Below are 16371 nucleotides of genomic sequence, written 5' to 3' on the forward strand. Positions count from 1 at the left end.
GTCACATCTGCTTCGACAAATTGCCATTCAAATTTGCGCCGCAGGCCCAAGTTCAGAACTAATGCGACATGGCCATACGTTGTTCTTGTGGAACCACTGGCCGCGAAAAGGTGGCAGTGATTAGATTTGTGACGTGGCAGACAGGCAGATGGATAGACTGACACGTCAGCACCCGCGTCTACCAAATACTGTAACTTTGTGCTATGCTCCGTTACAAACAGTCAACGAAATAAAATAAAAAATCAATCACTGAACGTTTGTGCTACTGAACGAACATTAAACAGTATCAGGATACTGTAGTTCCGTTTAACGGCAATTAGTGAAGCCCTTGTGCAGAGCTGAGGGGAGTTGCAAGAGTGAGACGAGTAACTTAAACAACTTTTACTCTGAATTTATTAAAATTTTAAACATGGCTTCTGACCATCATCTTGAGCTACGATGGCACTAAGCCAACAGTGTGTTTCCACACGCAAGTTGGCTCGCATGGTCAATTATGGGGACATGCATGTGCAAGTTTTCAATGCCTTTTGAAAGTGGTAAAATCGAGACTGCTTAAATCGATAGTCGTTTGTGTGTACTGTGTTATGACTTGAGTTATGAGCTAGGCCGGTATTATACCATCAATACTTGAGTTGAGTACAGAGTATAGGTAGTTGAGTTTCGGAGTCGGAGTTTTGTGTATGTTGTTCGACGACATGGGACGTTGATAGGTGCCATTAGTTATGTTATACTGAATGAATTCATGTACAAGTTAAGCGAATTGAGATAATTTGTATCAGTTTTATTGCAATTGTCTAACGCGTAATCAAATAACATTGATGTTGTCGAAATGGGTTAACATTTTTTTTATTTGGCAGTTATGATTCTCTCATTTCATTGCACAAGAAGACCTGATGTGATCCGAGAGGGATAATAGCATATGAATGTGAGGTAAAATATATGAGCAAAGTTGTGGCCATTGTTCTCCCGGTAATATTTACACTCTTTAACTGCAGGTGGATGACTTTATTCTGAGTTTAACATGCTACAGCACAATTCCGTGCCACCTCACATTGTCCTGTAGGTTTTTTTTGTTTCAGTAAATGCAACTGTTGAGTATTTCCATGAACTCTGTAACACTGAGGATTTCGCAGTTTTCCGGTTATATGAACGTGTCAGTTTCTGGCTTGTGTAAGTATACATGCCAATTAATCGATAATACAAAGACTAGGAGTAGTTTGTGAGAGCTGTGTGCTCAATTTTTCCTCGTACCTGAAGGTGCTTCTTCTCGACGGGACCATGTCGGACAGGACGTTAATGAAAACAAGTCGGACTGTCGACATTGAACAGTCATATTTTTATGTATATTGTAAGGAACAAAAAAAAATATTAATTTTTGCATACCAAAGATTTTGAGATGCATCATCACAGAGATGTAAGATCAGAACAGGGCGAACACAATTACGCCTTTAATTTGTATCAATGTTATGCAAATTTTACGGGCGGTATTACAGAAGCGTCCGATTCCAGCTGTCCGCTTTGTACCATGACGTCACCAATATGGAAGAAACGGCTAGTTCCAGCGTAGACAATATGGGGACAATGAAGTCACTGCATGGATACATCAACAAACGCGATCAAAAATAAAAATAACACAAGAACGTATCACTCCAGAAATAAAATAAAACAAGCGGGACAACCGCGAAAAATTTGGGCGGAGACTAGCTAAATGTACGACAATGAAAAAACGGCGCACCATCCTAAAACAATGTCCAAAGAAAATTAAATTAAAAGATTCCGCCACACTAACAAAACCACAGGAATCAGACGTTTCCCTAGAGCTGTATAGCTCAACCACAACTATTGATCCAAAAACACATATCCGAAAAGTGGAATCCCACATTTCCCTTGGCCTATATAGCTGAACTGCAGCTATCGATACAAAGAAACCAACACCTATAACTCGGAAAAGTGGATCCAAGCCTCACCAGCTCAAAAAACCAAATACCCCATATTCACTACATGAATTAAAACGTTACTGACCCACCATAAATATACAACAGAGAAAACATCATAATTACGATAGAATAAAACCAAAGCAAAAATTACATGCTATCAAAATCCTCCAGCAGTACCACCTAGGTTGGCCACGGTGCTCGTGCACATGTGCGTGCACACCCACATGCCTGTCACATCCATCCCTAACCAAAAAGCAATAAAAAATTAGACTTCTTTCCACACAACAAACACCTAACTATTCAGATCTATCAAAAACACCGAACACACAAACAAAAAACCTTAGTAAATCACTGAAAACACTTCCACAATCCTCATTACTGCATCAACTACCTAAACTCAAAACCATGTTAGCACAATGACAGCCAAAACTCAAGTGAACCCAATACCACATGTTAAACTAACCACTCCACAACCAAATGGCTTCATCAAATAAAACACCACATCCACAACAAACCAACTCAAAAACACCACGCTGTAATGATGTGTCTCACCACAACATCATTCCATTGTGGGTCAAAGCAGACAGGTGGAATTGGACGCTTCCGTTGACCCTTACAAATTCTGTGGCTATTGTTCTTTTTGTAATATACTAAACTTTAAATACTACACTTCTTTGCTAATAGTGACAGTTGTAAACCTAATGATTGTGTCTAGGCAGCAGAATCATTGAGAGTTTTGCTTATTTCATTAGAATGTAGAAACTTGGGGGGAGGGGGGGTGGGTGGGGCTATACAACATATTACCCGGACATATAACACCTCCTTCTGAGCTACATACGTTTAAAAAAATCTGTGACTTCTACCTACTGCAAAACTACAATTTTCTGTTCAGTATCTTTTATATGCAATATGTAATGTAAAATGTATTTATGTAGACAAAAAATAAATTTATATGGACAAATAAATAAATAAAAAAAAAGGTCTAACAATGAGTGGGAAGGGAATAAGGCAAACAGTCTAAAGGAAATCTGCAGAACTCTGAAATGTGTGAGATATTGCGAAAAAGTTGGTAGGTATAATTTGAAAAAATGAATTTACAAGGTCTATCAGATCGTGCCACTATTAGTTTATTCTGTTGTTACTTTGGGATACCGTTTTGATCAGGTAAGACAATCAATGCTTTGGGACATGTGATGCAATGAGAAGTGTTCCTTGAATGGAGAAGGCTCATTTAGTTGCAGAATTTGCTAATGTAAACATGTAGAAATTTAAATTTGTCCTGTGTCATATACAGAATAGTAGTTTGTATCATTCTGTGGTTATAAAGATTGTCATTGGAATGTGATAGTATATCCTCTTTAGTCTCTTAGTTGTGGTTACAGACTGATTTCTAATGTAGGCTGAAATCTAGGTTAGTGTGGGAGGTGACAGTTTGGTTACGTTGGAGAAGCAAACAACTGTTAATAGGAAATAATACCCTAATTTTTGCTTATTTTGTTATCCCTGTAGATAATCTGAAGATACCTCACAATAGGAAAATGTGTTTTTAATAAAAGAATAAATTGCAACCAAGACTGTTTTTAATACATGTATCTTATAAAGATATTTGTTAGATCTTTCTATTAAAGTGGATTTATGCTATCCTCATATCATGTTTCACGTGCTGGGACTGTCCCAGTAGAATTTATGTGTAATCAAAGCGATAGCTATCAACTATGAATCACCTCTTCATCTTAATAGGGATTTCGTTATGTAGAGTGTAGGTTGTCATACATGGTTCTCATGTAGTGTACTTTCTTTCCAGAACAGACTTTCTGGCAGTTTCAGTTCCTGTGCCTCCGTTGCTTACAGTTGTTACAATGAGAAGAACTGCAGCTTTGAAATCTGTGAGAGTATTATTGTCTGTACAGACAAGAGATCTATATTTTAGGAAACAGTACTCTTCCTTACACGATGCAAGACAGAGAGAATTAATGGCAAAAGGACTTCCCAAAAGAAAGGCAATACCAGGTGTGAAGCAAATTCTCGTTGTAGCTTCAGGCAAGGGTGGTGTCGGCAAGTCTACAGTTGCTGTTAACATTGCTGTTGGGATGAAATGTGTGGAACCACAGAAGGAGGTTGCCTTGCTGGATGCTGACGTACATGGACCTTCAGTGCCTTTGATGATGAACTTGCATGAACGACCACTATTGACAGAAGATGGTTATTTCATACCTCTCATGAACCATGGTGTCAAATGTATGTCATCTGGTTTCTTGGCAGATGAAAAGTCACCTTTTGTGTGGCGGGGCCCGATGGTTATGAGTGCCATACAGCGTTTGCTTCGTGGTGTTGCGTGGGGTTCGGTAGATTATCTTATTATTGATACACCACCTGGCACTGGTGATGCACATCTATCACTGATTCAGAATGTACCGGTTTCTGGTGTTGTCTTGGTGACTACACCTCAGACTGCTGCTGTGCAGGTATATCTGAAATACTACATTTTGTTGAGGTATTTAGTGTCTGGTTTGTTGGATCATTTAATACATTTTTTTGTGTGTTAATACTTATCTTGTATTTCTTGTTACTGTTTTTATTTCTCTAATATTCCCTCCTGCTTTCATAACTATTGTTCACAACATGCACCAAATGACTACATGACATTTCAAAGCATTTATGATATCTTTCGTTTGTTTTGATTTCGTAGCTAAAACTGGTTTAATATTTGAAGTAGATTTTTGTGTGTTTTTCAGGTGACAGAGAGGGGTGCTCAGTTGTTTAAGAAACTTGAAGTGCCAATATGTGGTATTGTTGAGAATATGGCATCAGTTGTTTGTACAAATTGTCACTCCCATGTTCCACTCTGGGGTAGAAATAACAAAGCTGCAGAAGTGGCAAGTGATCTTGGAACTGAATTGCTTTGCAGTGTGCCCTTGTCACCTTCGATAGCAGAATGTACAGACTTTGGTGCACCCATTGTCATTAGTCACCCTGACAGTGAACAAGGTTCTACTTTCATTATGTTGGCCAAGAAGATCTCAGCTTTCCTCAGTACATCTGAACATATACAAGAATAATGGTATGCAGTTGATGAGGCTGATTTTTATAGAAAGATAATGTGTTCATGCACTTTCTTAAAAGGTTGTAAACTGTGGTGCATTTGTAAGATTTGGTTTCAAATAAATAGTGACATCATAGTTTAATTAACAACTGCATTAAAATACACATTTTTCCATCCTTCTGCCTAAAGCAATGATATAATAAACTTTGAGGCAGAAGCGTATGACAATGTAATAGGCTACTTAAATGTGGATTCAATCTTAAAATTATTCATTTTAGATATCCCTTGTGAATGTTCAATGCAACTTCAAACGTGTTCCTCCTGTGATTGTTCTGTTAATATTTATTCACATAGTTTCACCACACACTAATGTCAGTTTCCCTCCAGGCTCCATATGGACATCTTCAACAAGCTGTCAGTATTTTGTTGTAGTATTATATATTACCATGTCTCGTATTCTGGTATTGCACAGTGAATGTCATGCCATCATATCTTGTTAAGATTTATCATACGCTATTCACATTTCTTGTTTTGTCTACCTGTAAGTGGACTTCAGTCTATCTATATAGTCGTATAAGACGTGCGAGGGGCACTCCAAAAGAAATGCACACTATTTTTTTTTTAAAAATCCATCTTTTATTCTACATATTTGAAAGGTTTACAGTGTGTAGATACATCCTTTAGGAACAATATTTTCATTTCTCCACATAATTTCCATCCCTCTCAACTGCCTTACACCATCTTGGAACCAGCACCTGTATACTAGCACAGTAAAATTCTGGACCAACCTGTTGGACCCACTGTTTGGCAGTGTGCACAAGGGAGTCATCATCTTCTGCAAACACTTCCTTCCCCTATCCCAATGTAGCGTGACAATTCATTCCCTGTGATGCGTCTGTCAGCAGTCACCAATTCGTTAACTCTCTGCACATTGTTTGGAGTCTGTGCAGTGCGAGGCCTGTTGCTGCGAGGACAATCCTCAATATTGCTGTGCCCGCTTTCATCACGTAACCTGCTTGCCCACCGACTAACTGTACTGTGATCGACAGCAGCATCTCCATACACCTCTTTCAAGCTCATGTGGATGTTTCCCAATGTCTCGTTTTGACAGCACAGGAATTCTATGACAGCACGTTGCTTCTGATAAACATCAAGTGTAGCAGCCATATTGAAGACATTCTATGATGGCGCCACTGACGGGAACAGGTTGAACTAAGTTTGAAAACAAGCGGGAAGGATGTATCTACACACTGTAAAACTTCCACACACGCAGAATGAAAACTGTATTTTTACAAAACTAGTGTACATTTCTTTTGGAGTGACCCTTGTAATGTCAGGATGTATGTACTTGTCATTGAGTGGAACTCTTACTGGGCACAGTCAGTATTAATATCAGGAAAAATCAGAATCCATGCTGAAGTTTAGGAAGGACTTAACATTCGTTTGAAATGGGTGTACACAGACACATCCCACTTGAGGCCCCTCCCCCCCCTCGCCCTGTTTGTTTTTATGTGAAAAGATACAGTCATCAAAGAGAGATGTTTTTACATCATCAACCTCGAGGAGAAGACATTGGTTCATTAGAGGTGGTAAGTTAGAAGGAACAACCACTGGGCATTGTAGTTTTTGTAGCTGTAAGCCAGACTAGACAGGAGAGGCAGGGTTTGTAGAATAGAAAGGTGTCTGCACTCCAAAGTTTGATTATGAGGAAGACTGGGTGCACAGTCATGTGGCAAAAACACAACCTCTGACGGGCAGCCACCAAGGTGGTGCGATATTGTTTAAATTTAATTCAGCAGTTTGGGTTTGTAAGCAGCCAGCAGCTTACTTAGCAATGCAGTCAACAACCTGGAATACAGCATGGGTGTATGTGCTGTAAGCTAGAATATACTCAGATTTTAACCTATTAATGGCTGTAATAAATACAAAAAAACTTGTCAGCTGTAAGTTCATCTTCATTTTATTTTATAGGTACCAGTTTCAGTAGTGATAACACGCCATCGTCAAGCCCTAAACACCAAATTTACAGCAGTGCTAACAATAAGTCTACTCATATGTATGTTATTGATTAGTGGCAAATATGATTCCATAATCCCCAGATAGTATCCTTAACCTATGTAATTCTTGTTGTTAACACTGCTATAAAATTTGGTGTTTAGGGCCGGATGATGGTGGATTATGTTGCCAGAACCAGTAGCCTATAATTTAAACTGGAGTTGAATTTCCCGATGAAGGCTAACATATCAGCTGCTGTCCCACCATCCAAAATAGCAAGAATGGATGCACCTAAGTTTAACCAGGGGCTGGTCTTGTTGCACAGATTGTGAGGCAGTAATGTTGCTCGAAATTCCACATCAGCTACTACCAGAAATTAAAAGTAGTAGAAGCCAATTCTACTACAGCAACAGTTACGGAGTGACAACTCTGAGGACTGCCTAAAAAAAAAAAAAAAAAAAAAAAAAAAATAGAAAGTGTAGAAAAATAAAGTAAAAATTTTATGATACAAATCTTTATTAACAAAAGTAATTTTCACTCGAGTTCTAAACTCTCTATAAATTTACTCTGTATTAGCAGGTGCTGCAAAGTAAAATACCGAGAGCAAGCACAAATGAAATTCAGGTACCACCTTCTTAGGGTTATAAACATTTAATTTCTCCATATGATGAGGATTTTGTGCTTACAAGTGATATAGACACTTTCAGCATACGTGATATCAGTGATGAAGTAGTTAAAGATTTAAAGCCAGTCTCAATTTAATTTGAAGTTCACTTAACTCATTTACCGTTCTTTTCTTGAAAAAGAACACAGCTTCAATTGTGGCAGTGTTGCGTACAGATGTATGTCGTCTGGTTACTTAATATCTAGCGGTGTATTTTGCAGATTCAATCTTTTTCCTAGTTTGCTCCAATTGTAGTATCTTCTGGGGCCACACAGTTGATGTAAGATGCCTACTGGTGGTCTTTCACAAGTAATTATGTAAGAGTCAAGACCTCGCTTACGTACAGGGTGATTCAAAAAGAATACCACAACTTTAGAAATTTAAAACTCTGTAACGACAAAAGGCAGAGCTAAGCACTATCTGTCGGCGAATTAAGGGAGCTATAAAGTTTCATTTAGTTGTACATTTGTTCGCTTGAGGCGCTGTTGACTAGGCGTCAGCGTCAGTTGATGCTAAGATGGTGACCGCTCAACAGAAAGCTTTTTGTGTTATTGAGTACGGCAGAAGTGAATCGACGACAGTTGTTCAGCGTGCATTTCGAACGAAGTATGGTGTTAAACCTCCTGATAGGTGGTGTATTAAATGTTGGTATAAACAGTTTTCTGTGCCATTTCAGCCAATAAAGTTTTTGGTCCCTTTTTCTTCGAAGGTGCTACTGTAACTGGACTACAGTATCTGGAGATGTTAGAGAATTGGCTGTTCCCTCACCTCGAACAAGAAGCACAACAATTCATATTTCAGCAGGATGGAGCGCCACCACATTGGCACTTATCTGTCCGTAACTACCTGAACGTCAACTACCCGAGGCGATGGATCGGCCGCCAGGCAGCCCGTGACAGAGCACTTCATCACTGGCCTCCAAGAAGCCCTGATCTTACACCCTGCGATTTTTTCTTATGGGGGTATGTTAAGGATATGGTGTTTCGGCCACCTCTCCCAGTCACCATTGATGATTTGAAATGAGAAATAACAGCAGCTATCCAAACTGTTACGCCTGATATGCTACAGAGAGTGTGGAACGAGTTGGAGTATCGGGTTGATATTGCTCGAGTGTCTGGAGGGGGCCATATTGAACATCTCTGAACTTTTTTTTGAGTGAAAAAAAAAAACCTTTTTAAATACTCTTTGTAATGATGTATAACAGAAGGTTATATTATGTTTCTTTCATTAAATACACATTTTTAAAGTTGTGGTATTCTTTTTGAATCACCCTGTACTTTATTTTCAGATTTTAGTTAATAATTAATATTGATAATTACAAATCAAACAATGCTGAATATTGTCTTTTAGTTACAAACAATAAGCTAGTTGCTTACGGCTCCTTTATTAGCATATAGAAGATGATTATAATAGAAATTCCAATTACAAAATACTGTAAAAAATAAACTGCTGTCCAGATTCACGTCAAATTTGGAGGAAATATTGTCAGAGAAAGGGGGGGGGGTGTTATGAGGGAGGGGGAATTTGATGAAAGTTATACCACTAGATGGTAGTATAAGCACCAGGATATACAAAATAAGATGGGAGGTGCATGGCTGTACCTCAGTTTACATCCGAGACTCTTGGCATGACTGTGTCAATGCAGGATCGTGTGTTGTTGGTAAAGCACTTATATGGGAACAGTGACTGTGTGCCAGTAGCTCAGCAGAAGTTCCAGACACTTAAGGGTATGAAAAAAGGCGTTGGTCTGATGTCTGCCAAGGATGTGGGGAAAAAGATGATGAAATTTTAAGACAGGTTGTCTTGAGGCGCACTGTGGCTGAAGGAAGAAAGCAGTTGATTCGATGTCAATAGATGATGTGACCACAGCATTGCTGGAGGGCTCGGGTGGTGATGTGCAAACATGTAGTGCGTGAGGAATTGCCCAAACTTTGGACATGTCTTTGAGCATGATGCATAAAATTCTACAAAACACCCTGCATTGCTATCTGTACAAAATAACCCATGTTCAGGAGTTGCTTTTTGCTGACCTGCCAGTAAGATAAAGGTTTGCACTAGGATTTCTGGCTCGGATGGCAGTGGTTAGTGAAACAGTCTGTGGACAGACAGAGCCTATTTCCATCTCCAAGGACATGTCAATATATAGAACTGCAGAATATGGGATATAGAAAATGTGCTTGCACGTCAACTGATACCACTTCATTCTGCAAAGGCAACTATGTGGTGAGGGTTGATGGCATTGTTTATCTTAGAGCCACTTTTTTTTGAGGCGATGTGTTGTGCAGATATGGTTACCTGCCCTGTCACTGATAAACACTATCAGAGTCTTTCATGCCTCATTGTCATTCCAACCCTTCAACAGTGTGAATGTGTGTGTAGGATAATTTTTATGCAAGATGGTACTCCACTCATTGCACAGCCAGTGAAGCAGCAGCTGCAGAGACATTTTGGAAAGACTAGAATTTCTCTACAGCCTGGCCATCAAGATCATGTAATCTGTGTGACTTCTGGCTGTCAGGTTATCTGAAAGATGCTGTGTTCACTGCTCCAGTTACAAACTTAGCTGAATTGAAAGCAACACATTCTGAACAGAACCACCTGGACAACCAGTCTGTTGTGGAACTTGCTGTTTCTCAATTTCAACTGTAGAAAATGGTGGTCAACATATTGAGCATGTCTTGTGGCAGTCTCATGACAAATAAAAACCAATTTTATTGTTGCTTTTTATGTGGTTTCTGGTCATTGTAGACTGAATTTTTGTATCTGACATGTACGACCTTGCCGTGGTGGATCAGCTTACCGAACAGTGTCACAGATATGGATTGCCAAAATTGTACAGCCTAGCATATTGCACAGTAGTGTGTTTCATCATACAATGGAAAATTCAGGATGGAATGTAAAAATATTATGAGAAGGAAAGTTGCGACTCACCATATAGTGGAGATACTGAGTCACAGATAGGCACAACAAAAAGACCCTCACAATTGGACTCTCAAAATTGTGAGAGTCTTTTAGTTGTGCATATCTGCAACTTAGCATCTCTGCTATATGGTGAAAAGCAACTATATTGTTACAGTACTATGTTTGGTTTAAAGTGCAACTCACACCATAGTCTTTGTATTTAAATTCATCTGTGATTTGCAGCCAAGCTCATTTACGTTCTGATACTTACAGAACCATCTAGTGGGAACTTTTTTAAAATTTTTTATTGTTTCCATTCTGTTTCTCCCTTGTCTGATAATACTCCCTTCAAATTTGATGTCATCCTGAGCAGCGACTCCTTTTTTATAGTGTTATGAAATTGGAACTTCAATTATAATCCTCCTGTATTTTGCCATTGTAACTCCTGATGTAGTTGTTACATTGCTACAGTGCCTTGAAAGGCCTTGCCATTGCTATGCATCTAATTTCTGTTGCAGGGCTGTAAGGAAGGGTACTAGTTGTCTCTGTGCTAAAAAATAAACAAAATGCAATGGATCTCTTGAAGAAATAGTAAAAATCATTTGAGTTTGCACTGTCATTGCTTGTTAAAGGAAAATATCCAGCTGTGGTCTCTGAGATTTATTAATGACTAGCTGTTACCCGCAGCTGTGCTCAAATATTAGTAGATTTGTTATTTTGAGTCATGGTGAGTAAGTAAATTACTGCACATGCAATAAAATCTGCTGCCCACATGTCTGCCTGTTTGGGTAAGCACGGCTCGTGATGTGCTCCTTGCTTTCCTCCCTTGCATTCAGAGGATCAGGGGCAGGAGGGTGCATCTATGCTTCATGCTATTGAAGTAGTGTGAAGTAGGGATGAAACACAGTGAAGATTGTACAAGCATTATAGTCATTAGTTTGTATCATATCTTGTAACACAATCAACCAGTAAGGTCATTTTCACAAATATGATAATGTTCAGAAGTAAATATTTTACATAACTGAAGTAATATTCTTCAAATCAATAAGTATCTTGTACTACAGAGTTTCCAAAGAGGACTGCATTCTTCCTCAGGGTTCAAGATAGCTCCTTTCAAAATTTGATTGAAATCAGCTAAGCAGGTTTAAATGTCATGCATGATGTGGCAGTTTTTCACATATCTCAGTGTTAATGGCATCATATATATCATGAACTGTATGTTGTATGATGATATAATTTTGCTGGTAAATTCAGTGGTATATGTGAACACGGTCTGCAAAATGTGTCGCGAATACAGATAGTAGTAAAGTAGTAGTAAATTAAAACATCATATCTGATGTGAAAATGTAGTAGATCGTAAACTGTTTACCTTCATCATTTTGGGGGAGTGAGGTGTCTTGAGAAAAAGTTTCGTAAAGGTTTGAAATTATATTTAAAGTTCATTTCAAGTCACTAAATGCCCTTGTTCTGAAGTATTGGATGAATAAAATTTGGGTATTCACACTTTGTGGCGTGCAATTCTTTTTCGCCCCACCTCTTTGATAGTTAGGTGGTTCTCACCTCCACAGCAACTCTTCCCAGATGGTGAGTGATATATGTACCCTGTTTGATTGAAATCGGTCAAGTGGTTTCATAGGAGATGTGGAACACACACACACACACACATCCATGTTTTTAAACACAGATTTTGATCAAATGAAGCCTGTATGGAGCCCAAAATTATACTCAGGTTGTCTACAAAACTCAATGAAAATTCGTCTAGAAGTTTTGGAGATAAGCATGTTCAGAGATATACAGACACAACAGTTTTACAGAAGCATTTTTAATATAGGCACTTATATTCAATGATGTACATACCATTTCTGTGAAGTGAAGAGTGAGCAGAGCTGTTGGTAAGAGAAATGGCCTTTCCAGGAAGAACAGTCAAAAATCCATACAGAAACGCAAGAATTTGCTTCTGTTTCTTCTGTCTGGCTGTATAATGCCAAGTCTGTTGATTTAGGTCGATTCCAGTCATGTATGTTTCTTCTGTTAGTTACAGTAATTACCAGTATCAGTCATTTCCGTTTGTATATTTGAGATACTTACTTCAAACTGATGGATAAGTTTACTACATCACAAGTAATGTGCACAGTAGGTGGACAACAAATCTGCAGAGGAAAATGGGTTTGGTCATCTCTGACATAATTAACACTTTTATTAAAAAGATGGCATAAAAGTACTGGTGGATAATATTGTGTGTCCCAATCAAAGGGCTACAATTTATATTTAAGTCAGTCTTGCCTCAGAAAGGAACACCCAAATAAACCAAATGAAATACTGTAATTGCCATGTAAGAGCAGTAGAAATTGCGTAGAGAATCTGTTGTTACAGACAGAAGTGACAAATCAATAATTCATCAAAAAATGTTTGACTTTTATATGAATCTAAAAAAGTGCCAACATTACGCAAACTACTGTGAAATACTGTAGAAGAAAAGCTTCCTTGGCAGATGATGTTGTATACAAGACACTAAGTGAGATGAGGTGAGCTTGGGAAAAAAATGCAAGTAAAAGAAAGACTCCATTAGAGAAAACTGATGTAATTGACTGGCAATACAAATACTTGGCTCAAGTGAAAGCTCAAAGCAGTGTACAGAATGGTCAAGGGGTTATTGGAGAACAGGATACAGAGTCCCTACATATGGGGAAGTATGATGGAAAACTTCAGTCACTCAAAGATCAGTCCATTGCACACTAAGGCCAGTAACATGAGTTTACAAATAGCCTTCCAGATACTTGCTATAATTAAATCTCACTGTGCCTGATTGAGAGGAAAGCTTCTTAGTTGCCTGGGAAGTGCTGCACCATCAACACTGACACCACAGCATCAGCACTGGCAGTGTGGCATGTGGGACCCCTGCTTCCCTACTTCGGCCCCGAAGGAGGGATTGAGAATATTGAGGGTGTTACAATTTGTAGTAATAATTATATGTTGTACACTTCTCCCTCTCCACAAAGGTCCATGTGGTGTGGTGATTTTGCTTTGATTGAGGCTTTTAACTAATATAGGGAGTATTAAAGAAAAAGAAAAATTTAAAGGTGTTAAATTCACAATATGCAATTTGTGAAGGTCATGAAAATAACAACAGCAGCATTCGTCTGACTGGCCTTCCGGTGAGCTGTGGCTGTGGCTTGGTGATGCGACGAGATCCCCTAGGCAGGTCAGAGTAGCTGTCAGGCTGTACAAGTGGACACATGAAGAGTAGCTGAAACTCATACGACTCATATGAGCATAATAATTGGGAAATTAGAGAGTACTATATAGAACGTCATAGCCCAAAATTTATGTGAAATCTTCAGTGATTTAAAGGAGGTAGAAGTTAAGAGTAATCACTCCGATCTTTTACTTTCTCGCTTTGAGCATGTGATAACAACATATTATGCGTGCAGGCTTCCATAACTTACTAATGCATTTGGAATAGCAGTGACAAAATCAGAGTTAAGTAATTTGTATATCTTTCTGGGAATTGTGAAAAAATGGCATAAACTATTCTGCTCACTTCATCATAATATCACCCATTAAATCACCTAAATAGCTATATGTTCCTGATGCCTCATTACAGGGTTTAACAGCTTGCTGATTTTGTGCGTGAGCCCTTGCACTTGCTCAGTCTCCTTCTCCCAAGCAGAGCAGTTGTTATGTGGTGGGGAGAGAGGGGAAATGTATGCACAAACTGTGATCGATACAACACAGAAGTGACAACTGCGAAATTGGGTAGCGGAGCCACATAAGCACCAATGGCTACTCAGCGCAGTGTAATACTGGCAATTTCTTCACCAATTTGCAATAGGAGTAATCATCAATTACAAAAGGTGCCGTTATCCGGCATGATGATCCTGTATCACATACTTGAAATGGCAGACAATGTTCACAGTCAGCTTGTGAAGATTTTGTTACAGAGCAGCTAGCCATTTGTATAAGATGCAAAAAACAATCAACTTTAGATTGAGAAGAGCTGCTGGCCTTGGTAGTAAAAATGAAAAACTTTCTTAGCAGCACTGAAGAAAGTATGCAAAATACTGGTTTATAATGGAATTTATTATTTTCTGTGTAAATGATGTAAATAAATCAGGACTTGTAGTAGAATTGAAAGGAAAAGTGAGAAAAATTTCCAGTACCCAAGAAGTCAGAGGTGCTCTGTACATGATTCACCAGGAGAATGTATGTGCAAAGATTGTCACTTTCAGAAATATAATGAACGTAGTTCATACAATTAATAATATATGAGAGCTTGGACTTCGACATTGCCAATTAGTCCTTTCATCGGCAGTGAGGAGGTACCTTCCCACATACTTCGGTGTCCTCCAAGGACCAATGGATTCAACATTCACACGTCTCTACATTAAAATGAGAAACACATGAGTGTGCTCCCTGCCGCCGTTGGATAAGCAGCTGCAGCAGCAAGTCGTATACTCCTAGCTCACTCATTTGTTACATAGTTTAATTCTTAATTTCTTTGCGTGTTTTTGGTACTTGCATTGTGTAATTCATAAATTTGGGGCGTATTATAGTATTTGAGAGTTGTAGCATCGCGTTTTAGTACCTGAATAGTGTAAATTCGCGTAGTCGTTTGTCTACTGTTTTGTTTTGAACGGCCAGTGTCGGTTGGTCGCAGTTAGTGTGCTCCCTGCCGCCGTTGGATAAGCAGCTGCAGCAGCAAGTCGTATACTCCTAGCTCACTCATTTGTTACATAGTTTAATTCTTAATTTCTTTGCGTGTTTTTGGTACTTGCATTGTTTAATTCATAAATTTCGAGCGTATTATAGTATTTGAGAGTTGTAGCATCGCGTTTTAGTACCTGAATAGTGTAAATTCGCGTAGTCGTTTGTCTACTGTTTTGTTTTGAACGGCCAGTGTCGGTTGGTCGCAGTCAGTGTGCTCCCTGCCGCCGTTGGATAAGCAGCTGAGCAGCAAGTCGTATACTCCTAGCTCACTCATTTGTTACATAGTTTAACTCTTAATTTCTTTGCGTGTTTTTGGTTCTTGCATTGTTTAATTCATAAATTTCGGGCGTATTATAGTATTTGAGAGTGTAGCATCGTGTTTTAGTACCTGAATAGTGTAATTTCGCTTAGTCTCCTTCCGCTGCCGAGCAGTGTCAGCAGTGCGCAAGTAGCAGCATTACTGTATTTACTAGGCAATCTTGTATTTTAATAACCGTTTAAATTTTGTCGATTTGTTTGCGCTCTCTGTAGATTAGTTCAGACGTTCTTAGCAAAACAGTTTTTAGCATGGATAGGGACTGCAACTGCTGTGTTCGGATGCAGGCTGAGTTGGCATCCCTTCGCTCCCAGCTTCAGGCAGTGTTGGCTTCGGTCACACAGCTTGAGGCTGTTGCCAATGGGCATCACTGTGGGGGTCGGGATGGGGGTTTGTCGGGGACGGCCAGCTCGTCCCACGCATCCCCTGATCGGACTACGACTGTGGTTGCCCGGGATACTGCCCGCATTGAGGCTGATCCCTCACCTGTGGTAGAGTGGGAGGTCGTTTCAAGGTGTGGCAGGGGGCGAAAGACATTCCGGAGGGCTGAACGGAAAGCCTCTCCAGTTTGTCTGACGAACCGGTTTCAGGCTCTGTCTCAGGCTGATACTGATCTTCGGCCTGACATGGCTGCTTGTCCTGTTCCAGAGGTTGCCCCTCAGTCTGCAAGATCCGGGCAGTCGCAGAGGGTGGGCTTACTGGTAGTTGGGAGCTCCAACGTCAGGCGCGTAATGGGGCCCCTTAGGGAAATGGCAGCAAGAGAGGGGAAGAAAACCAATGTGCACTCCGTGTGCATACCGGGGGGAGT

General features: G+C 39.5%; 1 protein-coding gene across 12 annotated transcripts in view; it reads left to right on the plus strand.

The window, feature by feature from the left end:
- The first annotated feature begins 561 nt into the window (after positions 1 to 561).
- Positions 562 to 16371, plus strand: part of LOC124619226 (iron-sulfur protein NUBPL) — a 40095-nt gene continuing 24285 nt past the window's right edge. For 2 of the 12 annotated variants that reach the window (XM_047145456.1, XM_047145457.1), the window contains exons 1-2: positions 572 to 995; positions 1080 to 1170. Coding sequence is in view for 1 of the 12 variants with exons in the window: in XM_047145466.1 (XP_047001422.1) it covers positions 1083 to 1170; positions 3747 to 4402; positions 4673 to 4996 (1068 nt within the window). In the remaining 11 variants the exon portion in view is untranslated. Of the gene's footprint in view, positions 996 to 1063; positions 1171 to 3746; positions 4403 to 4672; positions 5127 to 11110; positions 11268 to 16371 lie in introns of those variants that run through there. The other 10 variants (XM_047145458.1, XM_047145461.1, XM_047145466.1 and 7 more) reach the window with 9 other exon arrangements.

The sequence above is a fragment of the Schistocerca americana genome, chromosome 6 (assembly GCF_021461395.2).
Source record: "Schistocerca americana isolate TAMUIC-IGC-003095 chromosome 6, iqSchAmer2.1, whole genome shotgun sequence".
Taxonomy (NCBI): Eukaryota; Metazoa; Arthropoda; class Insecta; order Orthoptera; family Acrididae; genus Schistocerca; species Schistocerca americana.